The sequence below is a fragment of the Ostrinia nubilalis genome, chromosome 4 (assembly GCF_963855985.1).
Source record: "Ostrinia nubilalis chromosome 4, ilOstNubi1.1, whole genome shotgun sequence".
Classification (NCBI taxonomy): domain Eukaryota; kingdom Metazoa; phylum Arthropoda; class Insecta; order Lepidoptera; family Crambidae; genus Ostrinia; species Ostrinia nubilalis.
This window is the reverse complement of record NC_087091.1, coordinates 17,899,776-17,926,846: the sequence shown is the minus strand read 5'-3', so window position 1 is coordinate 17,926,846 and position 27,071 is coordinate 17,899,776. Positions and strand designations below refer to the sequence as shown.

Here is a 27,071-nt window from a genome sequence, read left to right as displayed (position 1 = left end):
AACGGATTTTGTTAAAACTTTACATTTTTATTGTTTATAACCCAGATTAACATAGGCTATAATTTATGACGATCTATGACATAATAAATTTCACGCGGGCAAAAGCTAGTTGAATAATAAAACATTCAAAAGCTGTGTGGAACTTATGAGAATTTATAGACTTTCCTAAGCTTGTAAGATCAATGGATGGATATTGTTAAAACTTATCATACCTACATTGATTTTAAAATACTTACAAATCAAAGGTTTGCCAATGCCATTAATTTATTTTAACTAGTTTTAGTTTCCAAATCAAACTTAAACTATAATTAACTGTTTTATTTCAATAAATAGTAATAATTAAAGTACCAAAATTCTATATAAGTCACAGATTGATTTGCGAAACAGTAAATTGTGTAATCAAAGGTACAATATTAACTTAAATAATAGCTTTCGTATTTTCGGTTGATTGGCCTGCCGCTAACGGAGGTCGACAGACCCTCCTCACAGGCGATGACATTTTCAATTGTTTCCATAATACTATTAATGCTTCAATAATATTTCAAGATAATTGAACCTGATAACCCACGCGTGACAGTGTTACCTTTAAGTCTCTATACTCATTCACACATAGACCCGAATATTTTAACTGATTGTCTAGATTAGTAGATTCAAAAGTCATTTATTTTCTGCACTTACATGTCGTCCCATTACTTTTACCCTACATATTATCCCATCCCATTCTATCGAAACAGTCTATGTTTCAAGACAATACATAGGGCCAGTAACTGTGGAGAAGCAGCGCAAGAACTATTAGTATCATACTAAATCTGAGGGAAAATTAGAAACTTACGTCAATTCCAAGTATTTCTGTGTGCGATTACTTTACTGGTTCATGAGAAATACTAGATATAATTTAATTACTATCTATTTTTTTATTTTAAACTATAGTTGCATAACTAAGATATAAATTGTAGAATTTCCTATCTCACCTTTAAACTGTTTGAAATAAATGGTTCCATCGCAAGTCAAGACTGAGCAAAATACTTCAAATACCTTCAAGACTTGTATTCGAAGTTTGGTATCGTTCATTAAGTAACTTATTGGCTTAATTAGAATTTAATGGCTATGAAAAGCCGATATAAGCTATATGGAACCACAAGATACAAAGGTATAGAGAATTATTGAAGTACTAAGAATAAGGGGGTCCCGTACGTAATAGCGAAGGTCGATTTAGCGAAGTACGTTTTGGCGAAAAACATTCATAGTTGTACGCTGGAGCGAAAGGCCACTGAAGCGAAACACTCGCGGCGAAAAAGTGTTTTTGCTGACCTAGGTAACAATGTACGAAATAACATGTATTTTCATGAAATTAAATTGTTACTAAATGTCAATGATAAAAAATAAAATCAAAATTAAGCTCTCCTAGGTCAGCAAAAGTAGGTACTTTTTCGGCCGCGAGTGTTTCGCTTCAGTAGCCTTTCGCTCCAGCGTACCACAATGAATGTTTTTCGCCAAAACGTACTTCGCTAAATCGACCTTCGCCACTACGTACGGTACCCAGAATAAGGTACTGGGCCTATTCAATAAAGTAGCCAAGTCAAATCTTGAGCTTGGCCTGCGAAGTCAATAAATGACGACACATTCTTATCCCTTCAAGTACCAGTGAATCGAGACACAATAGAAATCAATTGACCACTTAGTGCCCTCGCCCCCTATCCGTCCCCCGGACACGGCCTGAGCCGAGGTCCGAGCCTACCGTTGCGCCCTCAGGCCGCGTCCGTAGTCCCCTCGATCGGGCCCACTAGAGTGAGCCCGCCGTAGGCTGGACTTTGGTCCAACACCGCGGTGGGCAACCCTCTAGTTGGGTTCGCCACTGATCGGGCGCCTTATGCGCTCGATACGGCCCGATCGCGAACGTCGGTCAGCGACCGACGCGGACGAGCCTGGGCTTCGCTACGCGAAGCCCACACTCGGCCTCGTCGGCACGCGCACCGACGATCGCCAAACGGCTAGAGTACCTTCTGTACTCGCCACTCTGCCCGGTGAAGCTGGAAAAGCTCCTCAAGCTACCAGCGCGCGTCCCTTCAAAAAAAAAAAAAAAAAAAGTGCCCTCGCCCATATAAATGCGCTTCTGCCGCGATACAAACGCGATTCAGTAGCCCCTCCCTCCGTTCTCTCCCCGATGTCGTCCGACACGGTCGCGCGTCCATATCGATACAGTCGCAATGCTGTAGCGTAGTAGCGCGTTGGCATCGCTTCAGTAGTGCGTTGCAAATGCGTCTAACGCGCGTTAGTAGCGATGCTATCGCTCGTTTACGAAACGCGCGACAGCATCACTACAAAAAGTCGCCGTGGACGAGGGCCCTTAGTGTGTCACGAGTTAATATTGAACTTAGCGCTCATTACACATTTATGTTTTGATGGGATTATTGGGCACTTCTTCGGAATCGCATTCTTCGGCTGATTCATATGGACAAATTTCAAATTCAATTTTAGGTTTGTAACATAGAGTCATATGAAAATAGGTACACCCAATAACATATATTTGGATAAGGGACTCGTTTTTGTAAAGTAGTTTTCAAGATATCGACGTTCAAATATTTTGTGCCCATATGAATCAAAATTTGTTACATATTAATCAAAAATAGAAATAAAATTTATGATATTTATGTACAATTGGCTCTAAATTAAGAAAATAATCATATTATAACAAAAACAATGATCTGTTGTTATGAAAAAATGCAACGATTCCACAATAATTCGTGAAAAAACATTTTTTTGAAACTTTAGTATACATCCTTAATATTTTGTCATCATCATAATCATTTCAACTGAACATAAGCCTCTCCCAATGATTTCCATAATGACCACTTGGTAGTGGCCTGCATCCTGCGCCTTCCTGTGGGAGGACGTTCTACACTGAGCTTTCGGGCATGTAGCTTCCATTCCAGAAACGTGCTATCCCATCGGCCATCATTTCTGTATACTATGTGTCCTGCCCATTATCACTTCAGCTTGCTAAAACATCGGACTATGCCACCATGCGACTTTAGATCGTTTACGGATCTCCTCATTACAATTTCTATTGCATAAAAAAAACAAGCATAGTCCACTCCATAGTACACTATGCAACTTTGTGGTTCGTAAGCCTACAGTGAGAGGCCGCTTTTCAGTACAATTTGTCATCACTGATAAACACACACTGGATGTAGACTTTCATTTTATGGCACTAAGGTATTTTAGATGACACTACCGAGCTGTATCACTTATCCAAGCTATTGTTGTTAAGACGTCCACCTACAAGGTGAAGAAGGTGAGATGAGCTTATAGAGGTTGTGGCAATGGCAATCAGTTAATCTCGAAATCATTGGAGTCCTATGCTCAGCAGTATATTATTATGTGCTATGGACGCCATAAGTGTAGCTGAAATAATAATAAAAATAAATAAGTCGTTGGGCAATTTCATACAGCGCCATTTAGCTATAAAATAAGCAACAAATATGCTTGTGCTATGGTTGCTAGCTTAACGGATATACTACTTATTTACTGTTTAACCACAAATTATTCTTAACACAAAAATGATAATGTTTTTTTTATTCATAAAAAGACCACAATCGCACCTGGTCTTAAGTGAGATGCAGTCTGGGATGTCATTTTTAGTTAAAAAACCCTTTTTTGGTGCTTGAAAGACCAAAAACGAATTAATTTTATGATTCATATAGGGCGCTGACCATATGAATCACGCACATATAAATCAGTTTTTTGCCTAAAATCGAGCAAAACTCGTCATACATACAGACTACAGTGTTGTCATTTTTCTACATGAATATATAACCCAAAAGCATCACAAGAAAGACAGATTAGATTTTTAATGCAATAATGTAATTTTATAAAGTAGGCATTGTAATCAGCATGCCACCTGAACCAAGCACAGATGAATCAAGTATTTGCCTTCGTCACACCGGGTTCTAAGCCAACCAGCTCCACGTCTGCCTTCTAGCTCATCCGTTGCAAGATGGGCTTGCCTCCACGCCAGAAACCAGACTCTCATGATTAAAACCTGACCAGTTATGGTCAAGAACAGCTCACGCCATATGAATCAGTATTTTATGCCGGACACTGCTTATTTATTTTTTTGCGAACAAACTAAGTTAATTAAAATTATGACACATTTTTTTTGTAGAAGGACAACTCATTAGCTTTCGAAATAATTTTAATCTATATTGATATATCAAAAGGAAAATGCTACATCAACTATTTTGTTCCGGAAAATTGCTAACGGACACACCATATGAATCAGAGAATCATACTTCAAATATTTTTATGTTGTATAAAGACAGCAATTATGTCAAAAATGTAATTTGCGCCAGATAGGGCTATAGCTAAGCTATACGAAAAAAAATATTGCATGCCATTTTGTTAGTTGGTTACAGAACTATACCCAAAGACATCGAAAATTCTGCCTCCGAAGAAATACCCTATTATAGCATCCATGCAATGACCCAAAGCACATTTTTACCAGGGGTCTATAGGTATAATATTGCTTAAAGAATGCGCATAGTAGGGTCTGAAATAATTTAAATATCCCAGCGCCGATCCCAGCGCCCACCTTTTCCAGAAGGACATGGTAGGTAAGCGGTTATGATAATGTAAAAAAGGTACCAATAACAATTTTGTTTTGCAAACTCATTTAAACGATCCTACTCTTACAATTTATAATAACCTGGAAAATCTAAATTAGGTACGGAATTTTTGTCGTTCATCAAAAAGTAATTTGTTAAGCTTCGCAGGTTACCGAATTAAAGTATCGATACCTTGATTATGAAAGCTTTTGGAATTTCTTTTCTAAATTCTAAAATTACGATTTATCATTGTGACCTTCAATTTTTTTTTCAATAGTTTAATCCATTTTATCATAACTCGGGAATGTACGATATTAGTAGGTGTAACGATAATAAGTGCCATAAAAAAAGGGCAAGAGCAACAAATGAAAAATATTTTTATGGCCTATATGTTTTAATTTCAGCATCGAATTGCCGATTCAATAGGTGGCTAGTTCGATCCCTTTCGATCCCTACGAGTGCTAGAATATCGTGATCCTATTCAGTTCCAAAATAAAAAACAGCACTACATGCGATAGTTTTGGAATGAATTTTTTGCAACAATGAGAAATTAATAAATTGAAAGTAGATTAACGCCCGTTTTCACAAACGATACTTGCTTAAGTGAAGCAGCAAATCGAACGCACAGCGTTAAATAGAGCTCTGTGATTGGTTCGTGTGTCAGCCTGTGAGACCCTCATAGTAATGTTTGTGAATACGAGCGTAAGTTTTGTGTCTGTGTATCCTTTTATTGACATCACAGTGCAAATGCTTTTTTGGCCTCAGTTAGACGTTGTGTTCGTAAGGTTTATCACTCAAGGTAGCAAGGAATTTTTATCAATTACGATACGATACGATACGATAGTGCTCACCCAGCCAGGACGAGGCCTGCTCCGGTCAAACCGGCATACCAGGAGGCACAATTTTAAGGAGGGACACGCTCTGGGATGGGAGAGGACGGCCGACTAGCCGCTGCGTCTTTAAACCGCAACCGGTCGACCACAACCAAGTAGATATGCATCCTGAGCCTGGTCTAGGAAAATAGGTAAAGACGGGTTTATCGTTGATAGGACTGAGCGTTGGTGCGATGAGGTGGGCAGTCTGGCCTTTGGTGTGGTTGCCTACTTGTTATTGGTTTGTACAGCTGCTTTTCTTGGTTCATTGTTCCATCAATGGCTGCGGTTCTGGTTTTTGGTCGTCTTCTTCGCTGTCTGTCTCTTCAAGGTTGAATATTTCCTGTGCTGCTTTTCTTATTTCTTTTTTGTCTAGTGCTAATTGAGTCCACTCATTTCGTGTTCTTCGGTAGTATTTTAAGTCTTGCTTTAATGTGTCTTTCCAGGTGTATATGGGCCTGCCAATCTTTAATCTTCTTGCCTTAAATCGCATAGCACTGTGAAGGATATGTGGTTCGGGTCGTCGCAAAACATGGCCGTAGTAGCAGATCCTGAGGAACTTGATTCTCTTAGATATTGTTTTGCCTTGCAGAAGTTGGTGCACTTTTTTATTTTTTGGGGGGTTTTTGCTATAGCTCAGCATGTCTTTCAGAATAACACGTTCGTATTTCCTAAACATTGAGCGGTTTGCTTTGGTAATGGATGCGGCCTTTATACCATATGTCATGGTTGGTTCTATGATCATTTTGTATAGTAGCCTGGCCGTTTCCCATTGCATTTTGGTTTTCTTTATGAAGGGTATAAGTGTTTTAGAGTTTTTAACCCCTTGCTTGCAGCGGGCTTTTATTGTATCCTTTCTGCTGTGTCCAGATGTTATCCAGGTCCCTAGATATTTCATTTCTTTCGCTGGCTGTATATTTATTCCCTCGGCTATACTAATGAACCGTGTGAGGTTTGGTGGATTGATTGGATCTCGGATGAGGATTTTTGTTTTCGTGTCGTTGATTTTAAGTCCCACTGTTAGTAGGAGATCTTTGAGATTTTTGAAGATTGATTTCAGTTGACTAGGTTTCGTCCCTAGTATGATCAGGTCGTCAGCAAACGATAGGCAGATGGGCAACGTAATGTGTGAGTCTTGGTTTAGTCGTAGTATTGGTATTTCTTCTTGCAGTGTTTGAAGGACGTCATCTATTAGTATGGTGAATAAACGAGGGGACAGTGGGCAGCCTTGTTTTACTCCCTTCCCTTTGGTAACAAATCTGGTTTGCTGTCCGTACCATTTGATGCATGTGGATTCATTCATGCATGCTTTGATAATCCTATTGGTCAGGGCTTTATTGGTTCTGGACGCAAGTATTTCTTTAAGGGCATTTAAATCAACTGTGTCGAAGGTTTTTTCCATGTCAATTGCCATGACATACGTTCTTGTGCCCTCTCTCCACTTTTCGTCAAGGATTCTTCGGAGCGTAAAGATGTGGTCATCTGTAGATCTATTTTCTAAAAACGCTGCTTGGTAACTACCAAGGCTTTCGATCTCTGTGTCTAAGCGGTTAAGAAGGAAGTTGGCGTATATTCTGTATCCGGTATTACATATCGAAATACGCCTATAGTCACCGATGCACTGTGGATTCATTTTTTTTGGTATTGGGACTTGTACGGTCCGAGTCCAACTTTCCGGGATTATGTTGTGTTTCCAGGCATTATTTAAGTGTTCTGTTAGCGCCTCAAGCAGTTGATTTGGTATTGCTTTGAACAGTTCGGTAACTATTTGGTCCATTCCTGGCTCAGTGCCATTTCGCATTTTTGTAATAATTTCTCTGACTTCATCGTTGGTTAATGTTTTCGTTTTCGTAAGTTTTTATGGCGGGTCCTTCTGATTTCGTTAATTCGTTTTCCCAATGACATATTGGTATATACTTGTTCTTTTTTTTATACTTCTCTGTTGTTTTAAATCTCTTGTAGTAACTATAAGTTATTCTCATACGTTGCGATGGGTGTTGCTTATTAAGGTCCTTGAAAAAATTTTTAAATTCACGTTCCTCGTTTTTCCTCACAATAGCTTCGATGTTTTTGCGGCATGTTTTTAGACTCGCCTGTGTTGATGGGTTTGGTGACAATTTGTAAAGGAATTTGGCTTTTTGCAGCTTGGCTAAGGCTATTCTGTGTTTCCTAGATATATTTAATTTATTTCTGAGTATATTATTTGCTGCTGTCTTCATGATATCCATTATGTTGTCCCAGGGTAGCAGGCGACGATCACTATATTTGGATTGCGATATTTGTCACAAGTATGTTCTTGTTGTAAGAGTTCGTAGTTCATGTGCCTGTAGTTAAAGGATCGGTTGTTAATCTTGATTGGTTCAGATAGAGCAGTAGATTTCTTATTAGATTCCAATTTTCTGGTTGGAGTCCCTTTCGGTTCTAATTGGCCGGTGATGGTGGTAGAGTCGCGTGTAGTGAGTTCGCCCACTATCAACTTGTGATCTGAAATTTTCTTATTGGGATGTGTTGTGCCTATAATAAGTTTGAATTTTTTGTGGTTCTTATTGGCTTTCGTTATTATATGGTCAATTTGCGAGATTTTATTTCCGGATTTCCATGTTTTCTTGCAGCTTGGTCTAGCAAATGAAGTTTCTATGCAGAGTCTTTCTCTTCTGACGATATCTATAATGATATTTCCTGTGTCATTAGACACTTTGTGTAACAAGTTGTTTCCTACTTGGCCGGTTTGTTGGAGGTCGCATACGTCAAGTGACCCTATGTGTGCATTGAAGTCTCCTAGAATTATAAGGGTGGCCTCTTTTGGTTTTCTTTTGATTGTTTGTAGGATACCGGAAACAGTTCCCGTGGCGACTGATGTTCTGTTAGGGATGTGAGTTGTTATAACAAATAGTTTTTTTCTCGCCACTAGTTATAGTGGCGGCCATGATGTTGGGGAGGTTTATATTGTCTTTTATTTCAAGCTGGGTATTTCTCCTTATCGCAATTGCCAAACCGCGGCTTTTGTTTGACCCTGATAATATCCAATGGTAGTTTTTTGACTTGTAAGTGCCGTTGCGCATGTGGGTTTCTTGTAGACAAGCGATATGAACATTGTTTTTGTGTAGAAAGTTATCGACGACATGTCTCTTTTTAGGGTTCGCTGCGCCTCTGATATTCCAAGTACCAAGTCTTAGGTTTGTCGGTTCGATCATCTCATTCATTGCAGGGTTAGTATATGTGTTAATAAGACGATAACCTGTGTCGTCCGCGCAATCTTCGATGCTCATGGGTGTGTTGATCGGGCTGCTTGACTGGTCGTCTGATTTTTGGTGATTTTCTATCTGAGTAGGGTCTGTGGCTGGTGATAGGACTGCTGATTCCGGATTCAAGTCTATGAGACTGTCATAATGGCTGCCGTCGTATATAAGATTGATATTTCCTACTGAATCCTCCGGGATTTTTGGCTTGAAAACTATTTTGGAGTTGGTAAGAGCTTGATGGATATTGACGTTCACTAGGTAGAGATTAGCTGCTGCTATTATTATGTCAGTACCGGCCCATTCTCCAACGTTGTATTGCTTGGCTATATAATCGCGATATTGTAAGTCTGTAGGAATAGTATCCGTCGCATAGAAATTGCTGGCAATCGCTAACCTCATTGTTTCATCTGCTTGGTTTTCTTCGACATAGCGTGCGAGATCCTGCCTGACTGCCTTGTGATCAAGTGTAAGATACATTAGCTCATTGATTTGGTGAGCTATTGCCCGGTACAGGCAATTTCCGTCGCCCGGTATTTTGAAAATAGAAGCCTCCATTCTTTTAACTTTGGTTCTTTGAGCTGTGGAAAAGGGCTTATAACTAAAGAGTTAGTATCTTAAGACTAAAGTGAATCAACTAACTTTGTATTGTGAAAGTAACTACTCGGTCTTTTGTGTTTTTTTTTTCTTCCTTGGCAAAAGTTTTATGTGAGGACGCCTCTTTTTTGTAATTATACTTTTGAATGGATTACAGCTGTGTGCAGATGTTGCTGACCCTTGGGTTTCTTTTGTTTATATTACGCAAGGTTTCGCTTTTGTTTCTGTGGGATAATTTGTGTGCGTTTCGTGAGAAATTTGTTTTAAATGTGTATCTTCTGTTGTTAGTCCAATATTAGAATTAAGTTATTGCTTTTTGGAAACTTTTTATGGTGACAGGATGTTTCTTTGGTTGACCTTTCCTGGATATGCCTTTGGAAAGTTGGTGCAATGGTTTTTTTTTGTTTGAATGTATTTGAAGACTTTACATCTGTAGGGATACAGTGATTTTTTTTTCCCCCGACTATTTATTGTTTTACGGCACAAAGGTCCGTTTCCTTGATATTAAAGTGGTATGTAAAATGAGAAGTAAATAAGGGCTACTAGTTGTTATCTTTAGTTAGCAAAGTAAATACTGAATCTACCTAGGTACTAGTTATTATAAGAGATGCGCCTCAGATTTAGCTAGGATTTAAACACACTGCTTTTGTTTTTTGCGACTGGGATTTATATTGACAGTAAGTTGTGCGCTCGTATGCGCGTTAATTTTGGTATAAACAATGTTTACCTAAATATTGTTTTTTTTTTTTAAGTTTTTGAGTAAACACAGTAGATATTGGATATGTCAATATAGAAAAATAAGGAAAGATCTCACCAGGTTTCGCCGATTTAGCTGATTTTGTACTCCTTTGACTTAGGTGTTGCTCTGGTACCTGGAGGCTTTTCCCACTCACTGTGTTGGCGGATTTTTTTTTCCTCCTATATCATGTATTAATTTATTTAATTTAGTTTAATTTTTTTTTTTGGAAGAAGATGATTGAATATACAGTAAAAATATGTAATTATATTATGATAAGTACATATGCTGCGTTTTTTTTTAATACTAAATTTAACACTGGATGCTAGTTCTGATAAAAGTATATCAGAATATTTGCGATTTTAGTTTTAAGAATAGGAATCGAGCTTTATATATTTGGGTTATCACTCTTGTAACACTGTTACCTATTATATTATTGAATTTTGATTTGTTTTCGTGGGATTCTCACTATTGTAACACTGTATTGTTTTATGTTTAATTTTTACATATTATTTAATTTTGGTTAGTTTTCGCTTGATTATCACGATTGCAGCACTGTACTAATTATGTTAATAAATTTGATTTGTACTTATGTTATTTTTGATCACTTTGTTTGTTTGTTGGTTTACGTTCCACGGCTTAAAATGCACTTTGGGTTTACGACCGTTTGTATTATACGCGGTAGAGCTTTGCAAGTTGCAAGGGTCTTTTCGGGTCGGACCGTCTGGCGCACGTGTTGTGCACGTCCACTCTCGAACGCTGCCCAAAAAGGACTCCGCAAGGAATTTTTATCAATTGTATAAATAACTTTTTAATACAAAGAAAAATGTTTTTCACGTTATATTAGTAGTGGAGTTGCAGTAGTAGTATAAGTAGTAGACGTGCTGTCTGCAATGTGCATGCTGTGCTTGCATCTAGTAGGATCAATCTAGGCTAAGTTAGTTACAATGTTTTCCTGCAACTTGAATTTATGGATTGTATCCAGTTTTGCGAGTTAAATAAAAAAAATGCGGGTAGTCCATAATAATTATTCTTCTCACCTGTTGGCTGTTAGCGCTTCCCTCCGTCTGGTCGAAGGGCGGCAGCACTGAGCACAGTCGGCGCCCCATCAGTGAATACGATACCACAACTATAGACCCTGAAAAATAAAAAATAATTTCTTTGGTATCTAGTTGAAAAAAACTGACAATATTATGATAGGTACTATCGGCGACAGTGTTAACTGCCCATTGCCAGTCATGTCATCTCGTTCTATCGCAAAGAATCACCATTTATTTGATGAGAGCGAGAGCAAAAACGGAAATGGACAGTGTGGCCGTGTGTACTCAAAAATGCCTCTTCCATTTGGAAAGTTTTGAAACTCTTTTTACAAAAGTAAGTATTATTTGAGCATTCGACCTCTACATGTGTACTTTCAATTTGCCGGGTTCTGTAAACACTAAATTGTTTGTTTGAAAGGGAAAGGGACACTTTTGTTTTATTACATAGGCCCGAGGAATTTCAAGTAATTCATGATTGTATAAACTTGTCTACGTGGACATTCATGCGAGAGTATAAGTATAACTTGCTTTAAATCTGCTTTTGATGTTTATGAGTAATTATAATTCTATACTAGTATTATTCTTAACGCAGCAATTGATGTCGGTACTTCTTTTTACCAACATTAAATAACGACAGAATTATGTCTTTTTATGTACTTCACTGATCAAAAAGAATTAGTATATTTGCGCTAAAAAAATAGACAGACTTATTGTCTCATAAGTTATAATATTATACTAAACTTTAAACTTAAACTTTATTTGAATAGTAATTATTTTGGATGGAAACTTACAATTAATTTTAGTTACGAATAAAGTTATATTTTCCTGGAAAAGATGTTAATTAAAAGATACAGTTTGGATACAAACATTTGCCAGAAAATACTGTTGTCAATAGGTAAAACTAGACACAAAAGCTTTTTCCGTTATTGTTAGTAAGATCTTACTAATAAAATTATTATACTGGTTTTATTTGAAAGGATGTTTTTTAGACAGGACGGAATTTTAATAATTTTATGTATCAAATACAATTTTATTAGACTATTGATAATTCTGTATAAATACTTATCGTTTTATTTCGAATTGAAATATAATTTAATGCGGAGTATTTGAATGCGAAATAGGATCCGTAATTACATAAATCTGAATACAAAATTAACGATCCGTATGAACGCCATTACAATAATTTTTAATTTAAGAGTCACGTTTTATTAAATTGTAATTTGATCAAAAGGGATTTAGACACAGTCGAGGGCAAAGTAAGATATACATTTTTGCTTTAAACTTTTATACGCTTACAAATGAATTATTTGTATGATATTGAGACACTTTTTAGAACCCACTGATAAAAGAAATACTTATGATGTCTTATCGTATGTATGAGATAGAATCAACCTGGTTCACAAAACTAGAGCCATCCGTAAATGATCGATTATCAGTTTTATGTAAAAAAAAAACTCAAAAAAAAAGTATTAGATCCCTCAAAAATTTTAGTCAACCTTAGTTTTTCCCTTGTTAGTATTTAGTTGAAACATTATTGTTTCATTTTTCTGATTAACTACCTACCTAGGTACACACTATCTACAAGAGGAAGAAAATTAAATTATTAAAATCATGCCGCCCTTGAGGTAAAACGGCTTAATTAAGGGTGTCAGATTATTCCGTTTTTTCCTGATAAGAATATTCCACGTAACTTTTACAAGATAAAAATGGTTGCCAATTATGTCACATAATTTTTATTAAGCTTTAAATTCGATATTATAATGAGATCGTTACACAAGACGTAATCGGATTGTGTTTGACGCTGAAGGTAATCCCTTAGAGTACGGTACTTGAGCGAAGTACGGCCTTTATATTCAATAATCCGCTAGCTCTGATCGGCCTCATGAAAAAATTGCCTATTCTAATAATAGAGGTGAACTGAATTGAAAATTACAAATTACTTTACAAAGGTTTATTGAAATATTTGCTACGCTCGAACCAAATATTTTGGGTAATCTTTAGTTAGAATGTGGAACATTAATTGCTTTATAATTGTTGAAGAAAGTCAATTAAGTTAAAGATACTTTACACTGTAGTAAACATAAGGGCAAATTAGTCCTCTATTCTAAGATCGAAAAATCTAAAATCGTTTTTGTTTCTTAAGTGAGCTTGAGTGTTATAATTACTATGTCACTGTGAATTCTCAATTTCACGGAATTATATTACGGATTTATAATAATATGCCCGGTTAAAGTTAAACATAATTTTGACCATGACTGTACAAGACCGCTGCTTTGCATTCTGATGCCGAGTGTGCATTCAATAGTGGTCAGCTCTACAGACCACACTACCCAGTACAAAGCTAATGTGGTTGCGGGATGTGAGCCCGCAAGGCTTAATGAAATGTTTGGTCAGCACGATCTGTACGAACCACGATACATAAAGGCAAAATGCTGTGGTATCTACAATGTATTTCAATAGGTGGTATATTACCGCAAAATATTTTTTGCTTATAAAGTACTCGCGTCTGTTAAATTTTATTTACTTTAAAAATGTTTATAACATTTCTTTTTTTCAAATCATTCAAACATTGCTTTATGAATAATTTAGTATTACCTGTGGTATTCCTGATTAACACTTAATAGTGCTACCTCGAAATCTTCTGTTACAAGTAACAACTAACGTTATCTGAACCGCTCGTGAATTTTGTAAAAGTTTTTGTTACCTATTACACAATTCTATTTTTTTCTGCGTCATTTGGCGGATCAAACGAACTTATCCCTTAAATTATTATATTAATTATTCCTATAATTTATTATTATTATTACAAAATAAATAAAATGTATCTCATGTACGCAGCTTTTTTTGGGGCAGCAAGATTCTGGAATGGAGGCCGCGTACCGGAAAACGCAGCGTGCGACGTCCACGCACAAGGTGGACCGACGACATCGCAAAGGTAGCAGGAAGGCACTGGACGCAGGCCGCTACCAACCAGGCAATATGGAAAGCATTGGAGGAGGCCTATGTTCAGCAGTGGACGTCCTACGGCTGAGATGATGACGATGATAATGACACAGCTTTGAAGTGAAAACTTTTTTGTAAATTGAGTTTTTATCGTTAAAACTATTGAGTACCAAAAAGAAGGACTGAAGGAAGGATGAGATTTATGCCATGTCGCATTAAAATACCAAATCATTTTAATGCGACATCGCAAATATTTCCTCCTTCCAAACCGAATTCCAATAACAACCTCACCAAAAAATACTTTTCACATCAAAATATCAAATCAACCGCAAACAAGCCTTCAAATTCCACGTCCGGAAATCTGACAAACCCATCAGATTCCGGAATAAACCGAGAATTTTTAATTTCCCTGCTTCGGAACATCTGCCATTTGCCATTTTATTAAGGAGTAATAACAATATTCAAGTCATATTTCAATTTGGGAAGTAATGTGAAGAATTTTTATGGGGGAATTTTATGTGCCAGTAATTCCCGTGGCCGTGTGGGAACAGCGGAATTTAGTTACTCATACGTCTGAAAAGGGTCGGTTTATATTAACCCATTATAGACTAGCGGTCCCATATGGTACCACTTTTTTGTGTGTTTTAATTTGGCTCTATACATTAACACGTGATAAGATGCAGTGCTCTGATTGATGCAAGTCGTAGCCAATAGATATGGTCTATGCTTCTAGGAAAAAAAATTTACAGTCATTCTTTTCAGTTGTGTGTAATTAATGATTGAAGTGAGCGCATCAAAATTTTCTCTTAAAAATTGACGCGCCATTCAAGTAAGTGATCATATTTTTTTTGTGTGATAGTGAAATACTGATTTTGTTACAATCTTGTATTCTCCATAAGTGCTCTTATTGTGAAATGGTGTAAAACTACGTCGATAAATAATAATAATGGGAAATATTGTATGTCAAAATTACTGGTACCGTACGGTACCGCTAGCCGCTTACCGTGTCTTTTTAATTATTTTATGATTTTTAGTTTTTACTGTATTTATTGGGAAGTATGTGATATATTCAATGGTATATAAGGTATACAGGAAGATAAAGTAAAATAGTTTCCTATACTTTACAAAACCATGGGTTTTTATTTATTTTAGATGTAATTTACACGAAACATTGGCAGTTTTGGAGGACGATGAAGGTCCCAAAACGAAGCAGATATTTATAGAACGAACTTGAGATAATTGCAACTCTCGAACAATATTAGAGTATAGGAAATGTTACATGGGGCTAAGTGCAGTGTGCAATGCCAAGCTCCATTCCAAATTTTTGAATATTCAAAGATAAAAATGAATATTCCTTACCCAATATACAGTTTTTTTTACATTTAATATCACTTCTGTTATTTGCTTGTATATTAATACATATAATAATAATAATAAAATATATAATTAACCCTATTTTTATAAAGCCCATGATAAAGTTATGTTTTAACAGACTGACACGGTAAGAGGCTAGCGGTACCATATGGTACCAGCATTTTTTTTCTAGATTACAGGTCGGATCATTTTTTTAATGCTTGTATAGCATTATGTAGACCATAATTATGAACATATTTCAAAAAAACAAAAATCTGACACTTTAAGAAAACTCAGTCTATAATGGGTTAATGGCGGCGATATTTTATAAAAACGTAAATAAATAACGCGTGATTGGACTCTATCACGAAGCCAGACCTTGGTAAAGTCGGTCAATAGCTTGGACCTAAGTCACGTACAGATGAAAAGAATTAAACGTGCTTTTTATCGAACATTGGTGAAAGTAGTTTTAGCAAAATTCTAATAATTAGATTTATATCCTAAGACCCTTTTAAGAACGTTAATAATAAATTCTATCAGTCTCTCTTATATTAAGTACTTGGGCAATCTTCGAGCGTGAATGGTGAAAGACTAATAACTTTAGATGTCTTAATAAAAATAATTTAAATCGTCAAAGAGATGCCCAAAAACATTACAAGGTAAATTCGGTAGGCAGTAGTAGACCAGGTATGTACTCACATACGTGTTACAGCTATCCGTACCCAAGAGTTTACTTCTCAAGTCGGTATATTTATGAAATGCAAACGAGCACGTTTAACTCTTTTGAATAATTCCTTACGTACCTAGTGTATGTGTCGCAGGCAAATTGTATGATTCCGCATTTTACAAATGGCGTCGTCAGTTTACAAACGCTCGCTGGTCTATGAAATGCCGAAGGCAAATTGGCGACTCGTTCAATTGAAAACATTTCGCTTAAGATTGTTGCAGTAGGGTGACCATCATAAAACACATGTTGGACAAATCAGACTTTTATTTCAGAAATCAAGTACTATTCAAATAGGACAAACTTAAAATACTATTCTTAATCTAAACTTATTAAAATATTATCGTAACAAAAACAATACGAAACGAATTTAAATTGATGACGTACTACGTAACAATATCAACTTTTATGAATATTATTTCGATTAAAGACAAACGGGTAGGTAGGTACCTACATAAAACTATAACATAAATAATGTAAATAGGGAATAAGTAACTTCTTGCTATGTCTTAAAACCCAGAAAATACAACATATAAAAACAAATTAAAATTAATTAAAAAGTGAAAACAATTATTTATTTGCACATGTCAAACTTGAGTGACATTTGGACCCACAAAGAACATTCTTTTTAAAACATACACATCTGTTATTTTGACATTGCCTTTTAGCAGGCTTGCATGAACATTTGCTAAAGCCCTGTCCGCCAAATAGAGATTCCTTTGAAACAGCTTCTCTCAATGATATAATGTTGTGCGGGATTTCTTGGAGGTATTTGTTCGACGATATTTGTAATTCTTGCCGCGAAAACCAGTTTTTGATCACCCCACTACTTGTACCAATTTGGTAAACGCCGTGTCTCTTATCTAATATTTTCCCCGTAATATTTTTAGCATCTATGGGCCCTCTATCAATATTTGGAACGTTCAGAAAAACACTATCTCCTATGTCTAGCGCTGGGAGTCTTTTAGCCGTATCAGTAATCATTTTATCTGCAGCTCGTTTTACGCCTTGATGCGATTTGTTCCTTTCTGATTGTATGTCTTGTTCTCGTTTACATAAAAAACACAGAACATCTGCTCCATAACCTTCATTACCATTTGTTTCTCCGCAAATAGTGTGAACTGGTCTAAAACAAGAACAGCATTGGTGGGCTCCACTAGTTCCATCTTTACAAACAATGCATCTCAAATCAGGATCAAGAGCAGTAACTTCACTTGAATCTTGCATCACGGAATTTGGCATAATTACGCTCTCGTGCAAGTCACTTGGCAGTTCAATAATTGTACAAATATTTGTATTCTTATTTGAAATAGGGGCATTAGCTGACACAGGCGACGTGATTAACTCGTTAGAATGTATGATTACAGATCTGGTTGCGATTTGTGTGGAATAGTTGTGATCCCCATCTTCTAAATGTTCTTTGGAGTTTCTATCTAAAATTAAATTCATATTTTCTGGCAACATATTAGTGGAAGCAAATTCGTCTACGACAAGTGTTACCTCTGGTTCATGTTCGTAGCTTGTATTTGAAATAGTTATTGTGCTTTTCGAAGTACTATCAACATTTGCAGTATCATTTTCGTACGACTCGGGTACTTGAATAACTTCAACTTCATCAAATGATCCTTGATTATCAACTTGTCTTCCTTCACAAACATCTTGTAATTGTTCTTCATTTGTGATATGCTTAAGAATTCCTAAAGGAATACTAGAACTCCGTAGACCAGATTTTGGCTCGCAGCCAAAAAGAGCACGAAATGGTGATCTTCCTATAATTCTATGGAAAGATGTGTTTTTACTATACTGCACGAAGAAGCAACCCATTGCCCATTTGGTAGAATTATTATCTCGCATCCAGACACGAAGCATGTTTTCAACATCTTGGTTACTTCGCTCAACACTACCCTGGGTCTGTGGGTGTCGCGGAGTGCCATGTATTATTTTGCATTCAGGCCACATTTTCACCATTTCTTCAATGATATTGGCGGTAAATTCTTTGCCATTATCGCTTTGTAAGATATACGGTGCCCCGAATTCCAGAAATATTTTGAGGAGCTCAGTGGCAACCTCACTTGCTTTTTTGGAACAAAGTGGTCGGAGATGAATGAACTTAGTATTGTGGTCCTGGTAATTGAGAAGCCATTTAAACTCACCATCTGGTGCTGACTGTAGATCAATCAGATCAACTTGACCTCGCTCATTAAAATCTCGGGATATAATTGGTTTAGTTACAATACCTTTCTTTGGTATGTTACGTTTGGATTCACAAATAGGACATAATGATACGAATAAGTCAATTGCTCTTCTCACAATAATAAATCGATCCTTAATTTGGTACTGAATTTTATCTCTACCACCATGTCCACATTCCCTATGAATATCTAACAATATATCATAATAGTCTTCCATAGGTATGACCCGGACCGTTGGACTCTCAGGGCTGTCTTTTTTCAGGATGAGATAGTCCACATCGCCAATACTCATTACATCATATTTTTTATACCAATAATATTCCGCAGCAGTCCTCCGAGCACCAGATTCCATTGTCACCTTAGCGTTTTTTACGTGCCGGATAACCTCAAAAATCTTTTCATTTGTCCACGGCTTTTTCACTGCTCCTATTTGCGAATCGTAAAATTTTCTTAATTCACTATAGTAAATGTCTTTAAAACAAAACTTTTCTTGTGAAAAGTCCTTCAAATACGTAGAATTTGCACTGTTTTCAATATTATTCTGTACCACAACACCACTACTCGACGCCATTTTTCTTGTTTTGATTAGCAGCGCCTCGCGTGGTAAGAAAAAGAACTAAATTCTTCAATTTGCCGCGGCATTTTGTAAACGGCGATTGAATTGTCTATCAAATGTTGTGGCATATTATAAAGTGCCAAGGCAATTTACATTTTGCCTTCGGCATTTCATAGAACAGCGAACGTTTGTGAACTGACGACGCCGTTTGTAAAATGCGGAATCATACAATTTGCCTGCGACATATGCAAAGCCTTATCAACATTCCGACTTAAAAATGATCATTAAAATTTCAATCCCTCGAAAACCAAAAATATAGAGAACATTTCAGATAGAAATGTTTCAGACAGTAATCTTACATCTCCAGAGACTTGCTAAGCGTCCAATTAACTTTAGATAGGTAATTTCAGTTATTGTTGATAAGAAGCTTAACTAAAGTTGTTTTTCTTTTAAAAATATTATTTTAACTATTTTTAGGAGCATGTAAATGCCAAATACAACCCGATAGAGCTAACTGCGCATCTCGCTGGAATATGACGTAAAGGCCACCAGGTGCGTAGTTAAATTGACCGTGTTGTACACTAAAGGTATCAGTTAGCAGCCGACTCCACGCGGCAGCAGCAGACGACATGTCGCCATGACGTCACTTATGTATTATGAAATACTTGCAGGCGACGTGTCGCTTGCAATAAGCCTTAGAGTGCTTTCACATTTAGGCGATTTAGCAGCGCGACAAACGCGCGACAGACGCGCTGCCGAAAATCTCATACTATGTGACAGCGGATGCATGCCTTCACATCATAAAAACGCCGCACGGTGGGCTGATATTAGAGCTTCATAGACTTAGCGTCGCTCAAAAATCAAGTGCCTAATTTTGAAAAAATAAATATGCCAATGTGTTCCTTTACCAAAAAGGAATATTTTATGTTATGTAACGTTTCTTGATAAAGTTATTATTTAATAAGTTATTGACAATTTCCTTTTTTTTTGTATGGAACTCAACATTTATTTTTATTTTATTCGTTATTCTTAAGCTTTCTTAAGAAATTGACTTTTGTGTTATGTAACGCAACATATAAGCTATGTTATCACCAAGTGTCGCATTTCGGAAATCTTCGGAACATTGTCATTTTGGACTTTAAAATAAAAAAAATAAAAAATTTAAATAACTGCCAAATTTTGTAAAAATAACTACGCCAATGTGTTCTTTTGCCAAAAAGAAATATTTTATGTTATGTAACTTTTCTTGATAACGTTATTATTTAATAAGTTATGGACAATAATTACTTTTTTTTGTTTGGAGCTCAACATTTATTTTTATTTTATTCGTTATTCTTAAGCTTTCTTAAGAAATTGCTTTTTTTATTATGTAATGCATCATATAAGCTATATTATCACCAAGGGACGAATCCCGGAAACCCTCGGAACATTGTCATTTTCGACTTTAAAATAATAAAAAAAACGAAAAAAATAACTGCAATGTTATGTACTTTCTTCCGTACTACCCTAACGAGGTGTTGTAGTACTTTCTGATTGGAAGTAAATATCTTTTCCGTGAGCAATAATTTTGTATGCTTGCAGGCATATACGTATGTAGAGATCCATGTACGTATAGCCTGACCAGGAACATAAAAACCCTGGCATAGAGGCGCGTCAATTGCATTTGATAGTGCAACACTGAGTACAGTCGTACCTGTGTTAAATTAATAGGCTAACTTTATGTATTTAGGATTCAGGATTACGGGCTAATTTGATATTTCATAAATTAACGAAAAAATATTATTATAGGTAACCTGGTTTAAATAAATTAAATGAAACCATCAATCGAGCTGGTAGGATTTATTTTATTATTCATCAATAATCAAATTCAGAACTTGAATATTCAACTGCAATGTCTGCTCATGAACGCTTCAAACTCGGTACTTCTTTCCCAATTCCATAAAATTCAACACGAAAGTGACAAAAATTTTTAAAATAGGTAGTTGAAACAAACCACAGCTAATTTTCATAGTGGACTGTACTATACGATAAACATGTCAGTCAATTTGACAACCTTTGTCGGACACATTATTCAATGAAAATATTGACCGAACCCTTAGTATTTCTCTTCGACAAATACTTTAACACATTGTGAATCACTTTTCTTTCACGACTATAAAAAGATTTTAGCAATTTAATTCACAAAATCAATTGCGCACATTTAAAATAAAGTTTGTTTACACTTTGAATATAGCAATAGACTGACATGCAAGATGACATGTCAATGAAGTTTTCAGTTACTGTTGCCATTAAAAGAAATTAGTACCATTACTTTTCCGCAACATGGCGAGGGTTTTTATGTTCCTGGTCGGGATAGTATAGTTTGGTCTGCGAAACAAAATTTGCGAAAATGATGATTCTAGCGTTTTAGGACAACTTGTAAGTGCCCAAATGAACGTTCGGTTTGATGTCTCCAGATAAAATGGATAAGGGAAAATAAGGTTTCTAGCTCCACTTTTTACTATCGACTCATTTCTTTTTCAAATTTATGAAGGAGACCCATTTTTTTTTTATTCAAAATAAGCTGCATTTAATTAATGTCGACCTATTTTAATGTTATCAATGAAAAAAACTTCATGGACGCGGAAATTGAAAATTTAATAGATCGTAATTCTGGAAGCAAAACAATCTCGTAATAACTGATTCTCACTTGATAGATAGAAAAATAATATCGTTGATAAATGGCAGCTCTACACAAGCAGCGATGTGATTTGTAAAGCCATATCAAAATAAATGAATAATTTAGACGTAATTGCCATCAAGAAAGGTTTTCAACACCACCAAAAAGTCCACTATAAATGATCAATTTGATGTCTAGGCTGATACTGAGATAGAAAGCTTTACTTTTGTAGATTCAGAAAGTGGCTCTTGAGTCTAACCAATAAACTTAACTTCAAACTGGCTTCATTTCCATAAAACAAATATTATATTTTAGTAACCTTAGTAATCATGTGGATTAGGCCTCCTGGGAACACCACTATAAAAAACGCGCTTAGTTCTTCACCTCGTTAGGGTAGTACGGAAGAAAGTACATAACATTGCAGTTTTCTTTTTCGTTTTTTATTTTATTTTAAAGTCGAAAATGACAATGTCCCGAGGGTTTCCGGGATTCGTCCCTTGGTGATAATATAGCTTATATGATGCATTACATAATAAAAAAAGCAATTTCTTAAGAAAGCTTAAGAATAACGAATAAAATAAAAATAAATGTTGAGCTCCATACAAAAAAAAAGTAATTATTGTCAATAACTTATTAAATAATAACGTTATCAAGAAAAGTTACATAACATAAAATATTTCTTTTTGGCAAAGGAACACATTGGCGTAGTTACTTTTACAAAATTTGGCAGTTATTTTATTTTTTTATTTTTTTTTATTTTAACCTCCTGGGGCCTGGCGTCATATATTTATTACATAAAACAAAAAAATATAAATCAACGCTATCTGTTGAAATTTACCAGAACTTTTACGTTAGTTAGTTAGATGGTGCATCTGTCCATCATTCTTAGCTGTGATTGGCTAGTGAAGTGACATTTGTATGTTTTTATCTTTAATTGAACTAGCGACGGCGCAGCGACCGGGAACAAGTGGTTAGTAATAATGAAATTTTTACTAAAATATGAACGATTTCTATAAGCCTTTGTTATTATTCGTTTTGGGATTTGAACTGTTTTATTATCTGAGTATCACTGATTGTGGAAATACGTATGAAAACTACGAAAACCATGGTGAAATCTGAATGTCATACAGGTATTACATGAGGTCCCAATTACTAGTGTAAACTGACAGAGCCCAGTGTAATACCTGTATGACATTATACATTTTCTATTAAATAGCGTACAATCTGATATTATTTTCTTATTTGTTTAGGTAGATATAAGCGAATATAACATATAAGAACACTCAAAACTCGATTTTACTGGTAAAGTCGGCCCAGAAGTATTATCAACACCTCAAGTCACTTTGATTTTTTTTATGAAATTAAAATAATTTCATTAGGCACTTAATCAAATTGTTTTTTATTTTTTTTTATTGCTATTGACCTTATCTACATCACTTAATGTTAATTACACATTGGTGTGATGCATTTTTTTATCACGAGGATTTTTTAATTTGAGTCATCCATATGAAATGCAATAAAATTTTGAAATACTATTTAAAAAAAAATAGAGATGCAATGTTATTGCCCAAAAATGACATAAAACTTGATAAAGAATCTATCTAGCTACATTTTAACGAAAAGGTACTTAAAAAATATCAATATTTGGATCCACTGCATAAAAAAAAGTAAGTACAGGCAGAAAAAAAATTAAAAATATGTACAAAAAATTTTTGGCATCTCAATATATTTCAAAAATCGATTCAAATTCGTTGTAGGTAGTCAAGAAACTTAACTAGGATTAATTTTGTGCAATTTATTTCGGGACATCCTGTACATGAAATAAAAAAGTCGTTGACATTGGGAACCGATGTCGTAAATATATGACATTGAGAAAATTGCCGTTTTCCAGATAAATTTTTTTATTTTATTTTTTAAGATAATTATATCAATTATTAATACTATTTGGATAGTTTTCATATGAATTCACGATAAAAATAATTCCTGGGCCCCAGGAGGATAAAGTCCAAAATGACAATGTTCCGAAGATTTCCGAAATGCGACACTTGGTGATAACATAGCTTATATGTTGCGTTACATAATACAAAAGTCAATTTCTTAAGAAAGCTTAAGAATAACGAATAAAATAAAAATAAATGTTGAGCTCCATACAAAAAAAAAGGAAATTGTCAATAACTTATTAAATAATAACTTTATCAAGAAACGTTACATAACATAAAATATTCCTTTTTGGTAAAGGAACACATTGACATATTTATTTTTTCAAAATTAGGCACTTGATTTTTGAGCGACGCTAAGTCTATGAAGCTCTAATATCAGCCCACCGTGCGCCGCTGCCGCGCTGCTGTCGCGCTACTAACGCCCTAATGTGAAAGCGCTCTTACAACCAGTAGTCGCTACGACACGTTGTCCGCTGCTGTTTGTGGCTACTGCCTCATGTCGTCCGCTACCAACTTGTACCTTTATACATATTTTTTTATGTTTTATGTGGGTAGCTATACCCACTTAAAACATTAAAAAAAAACAGTTTACTTATGCCCGTTTTCACCATCAATCCCTAATTTTTAAGTGACTCCTATGGTATTATTATAACAGGAATTTTGTTTTCAAAGGGGTCACTTAAAAATTAGGGATTGATGGTGAAAACGGGCATTAGTTACTCACCTGGCACGGCATAGACCAGGATGAAGCTGAAGGTGCCGAAGAGCTCCTTCCTCATGGAGTTCGGCCACTTCTCCGTGCAGAACTCGATGCTGCGTTCCACCCACACCTGAGAGACAAGGAAGATTAGAAGTAAGTATAATGTACAAACTATGGTAAGTTCGTTCGTTTCAGCCGACAGACGTCCACTGCTGGACAAAGGCCTCCCCAAGGATTTCCACAAAGACCGGTTCTGCGCCGCTCGCATCCAGGCACCTCCCGTGACCCTCACCAGATCGTCGGTCCACCTAGTGGGAGGCCTGCCCACGTAAGTATAAAGATTCAACTGCTGAATAAAGACCTCCTCCAAATACTAGCCAGAAATTAGGTAAAAGCTTGAAAAGTCATAGCAAACATATTGAGCATTTCTGTCTGTCTTAAGAATATTGAGCATTAGCTTTTAATTTGACTGTCGTGTTCTTAATAAAAATCGTAAGGCATTTTATCCAAATTATTTACTGGTTGAGTAAGCTGATAACTAACAGTGGTGAGATTGTTACGTAGGTTATAGGTAAGTTCGTTAGAACTTAGTTTAGTCACGTAAGTTAGCTAGGAAGGTAATTTGCAATGTGACCTAAGAGTAAACATGATTTAAACTACCTCACTGAGGGCACTACGTGGGGTACGTAAATCAATGAAGTCCTGTCGACACACCGCGCTGAAAATCTTTGTTACGATGGAGCTTGTACTAAGTAATAAGGTGCCACACCTTCATTAGTGTTTCTTATTCATCATCATTTCAGCCATAAGAGCTCTTTCAAATTAGACGTTTTGTGTCGGACGTTTGTCATTTGTTTGCAGAACCGCACACAGAAAATTTAATTGCCTACATTCTGCGTTGGAAAAATGACTATCAATTACAATTACCAACAGAGTGTGCGGTCCTGCAAACGGACGACTTGTCTTGTGTAATTTGATAGAGCTCTAAGACGTCCACTGCTGAACATAGCACATAGCAATGATTTCCATAGTGACCGATTGGTAGTGGCCTGTATCCAGCGCCTTCATGCTACCTTTATGAGGTCGTCGGTCGACCTTGTAGGTGGCTGCGTCGAACCAGAAACTTGCTGCCCCATCGGCCGTCAGTTCTGCGCTTATCGCACAAATACAATAGATCAGAATAAATATAAAAAGAGCCAACTTATTTCTTATCCTAACAAACAATACTTTGATACACGTTTTTTTATCATTCCTTTTCCCACGAGCTGGTTACACGTGAAAATCCATCCTTTTCGAGATAAAACGCGGAAAAATGTCGGTAAAGACGTCACCAAATTGGCAAAGAAATAAGATAAACGGCGGAAAAGAAATGGTCGAACATTTCCCACCACAGTCATATTATTATTATCCCCCAGAAGTTATCGTGTAATAAAAATGAAAAGTACTGCATATTTTAGGGATACGTGACAGATTTTAATGCGGGCATTCCCTTCCTCGCAAGAGGAACGTGGTGAGAATTGATTTCATTTCTCAGCACACTCAACAAATATTGATAGCTTCTGACATGGATTTTTTATGATAAAGGATGGATTTTTTTTGTATCACGCCTGTAGCACACCTCCGCCGCGAAACCATGACAGGGAAACTATTTCAATATACAGCTCTGAAATCATATCCCCACATTGTCAAAGTGGCCAAGTAAACGCAGAGATGTATATTGAAATAGTTTCGCTGTCATGGTTTCGCGGCGGAGGTGTGCTACGGGCGTCAGTATTTATTCCCGATAATTTTTCTAAATTTTCTTTCAAATACCAAATTATATTTACTTTAATGATTCTGAAACGTCAAGTGGCAAAAATCTGCTCTTATCCCAGTATCGATTGTAGCGTCCTCCTGTAAAAGACATTTTCAGTGTTCTTCCAAAGTGGCAAAAATCGGAACTAATAACCCAGTATAGGCAGCAGCGCCGCCTATCCACAGCCTATGAATGTCGTAGCGTATATCAGTATTCAGTATTAATAATTTAAAAAATATTTTCCTCATGCTTATTTAACATTAATGAACCCATCAATGAACATTTTGTAAGATATTAAAATCATACGTATTTACCGTTTACTATAAAAAATGCTTGTTGGTTGAGCAATTGACTAATGAAGTGATTTACGAATTTGACAAATACAAAAGTTAAAATTTAACGGTAGAGGTAGCCGAGCGTCCATTGGGTGCCTGGATATCATCATGCGATCGTAGGCCTCTTCTGATTGGCCATTGCAGAAATCACGCCACTCTTCTGATTGGCCGTTTCAGAAATCACGCCACTTAATGACAATGATTTTGGGCGGCTCGAACACTTACCAACATTTAAATATTATTATACTACTAGCGCCATTTAAACTGTGTGTTTATTGGATTTGTCTATGGAAAGTTTAATCTGCAACCGGTAATTGCCATTGCTAAAAATAATTTATAATTTAGCGCTATAGATATCATCTAAAATATTAACAAGAGGCAAATGTATATCGATACGTTACGAGTAAATTATTTATTTCATCATCATCATCATCATTTCAGCCATAGGACGTCCACAGCTGAACATAGGCCTCCCTCAATGATTTCCACAATGGCCGGTTGATTGCGGCCTGCATTCAGCGCCTTCCCGCTACCTTTATGAGATCGTCGGTCCACCTTGTGGATGAACTTATAAATAAGCTTAAAATTGCACAGCGTGCTATGAAGAGGGCTATGCTAGGTGTTTCTTTACGAGATCGAATCAGAAATGAGGAGATCCGTAAACAAACTAACGGATTATCAAGCTGAAGTGGCAATGGGCAGGGCATATAGTACGCAGAACTGACGGTAGATTTATTTATTTATGGATTAATTAAATAACTATTAATCTGAATAAGACTTTTTGTA

The 27,071-nt window shown here is 36.1% G+C and overlaps 1 protein-coding gene across 1 annotated transcript in view; it reads right to left on the bottom strand.

Annotated features, from left to right (window-relative positions):
* Window positions 1-27,071, bottom strand: part of LOC135071289 (QRFP-like peptide receptor) — a 176,763-nt gene that overhangs the window by 4,694 nt on the left and 144,998 nt on the right. Inside the window, exons 4-5 of the mRNA XM_063965079.1 lie at window positions 24,180-24,285; window positions 11,089-11,186 (exon numbers count right to left, since the gene is read on the bottom strand). Of these exons, the coding sequence (XP_063821149.1) occupies window positions 11,089-11,186; window positions 24,180-24,285 (204 nt within the window). The remainder of the gene's footprint in view (window positions 1-11,088; window positions 11,187-24,179; window positions 24,286-27,071) is intronic.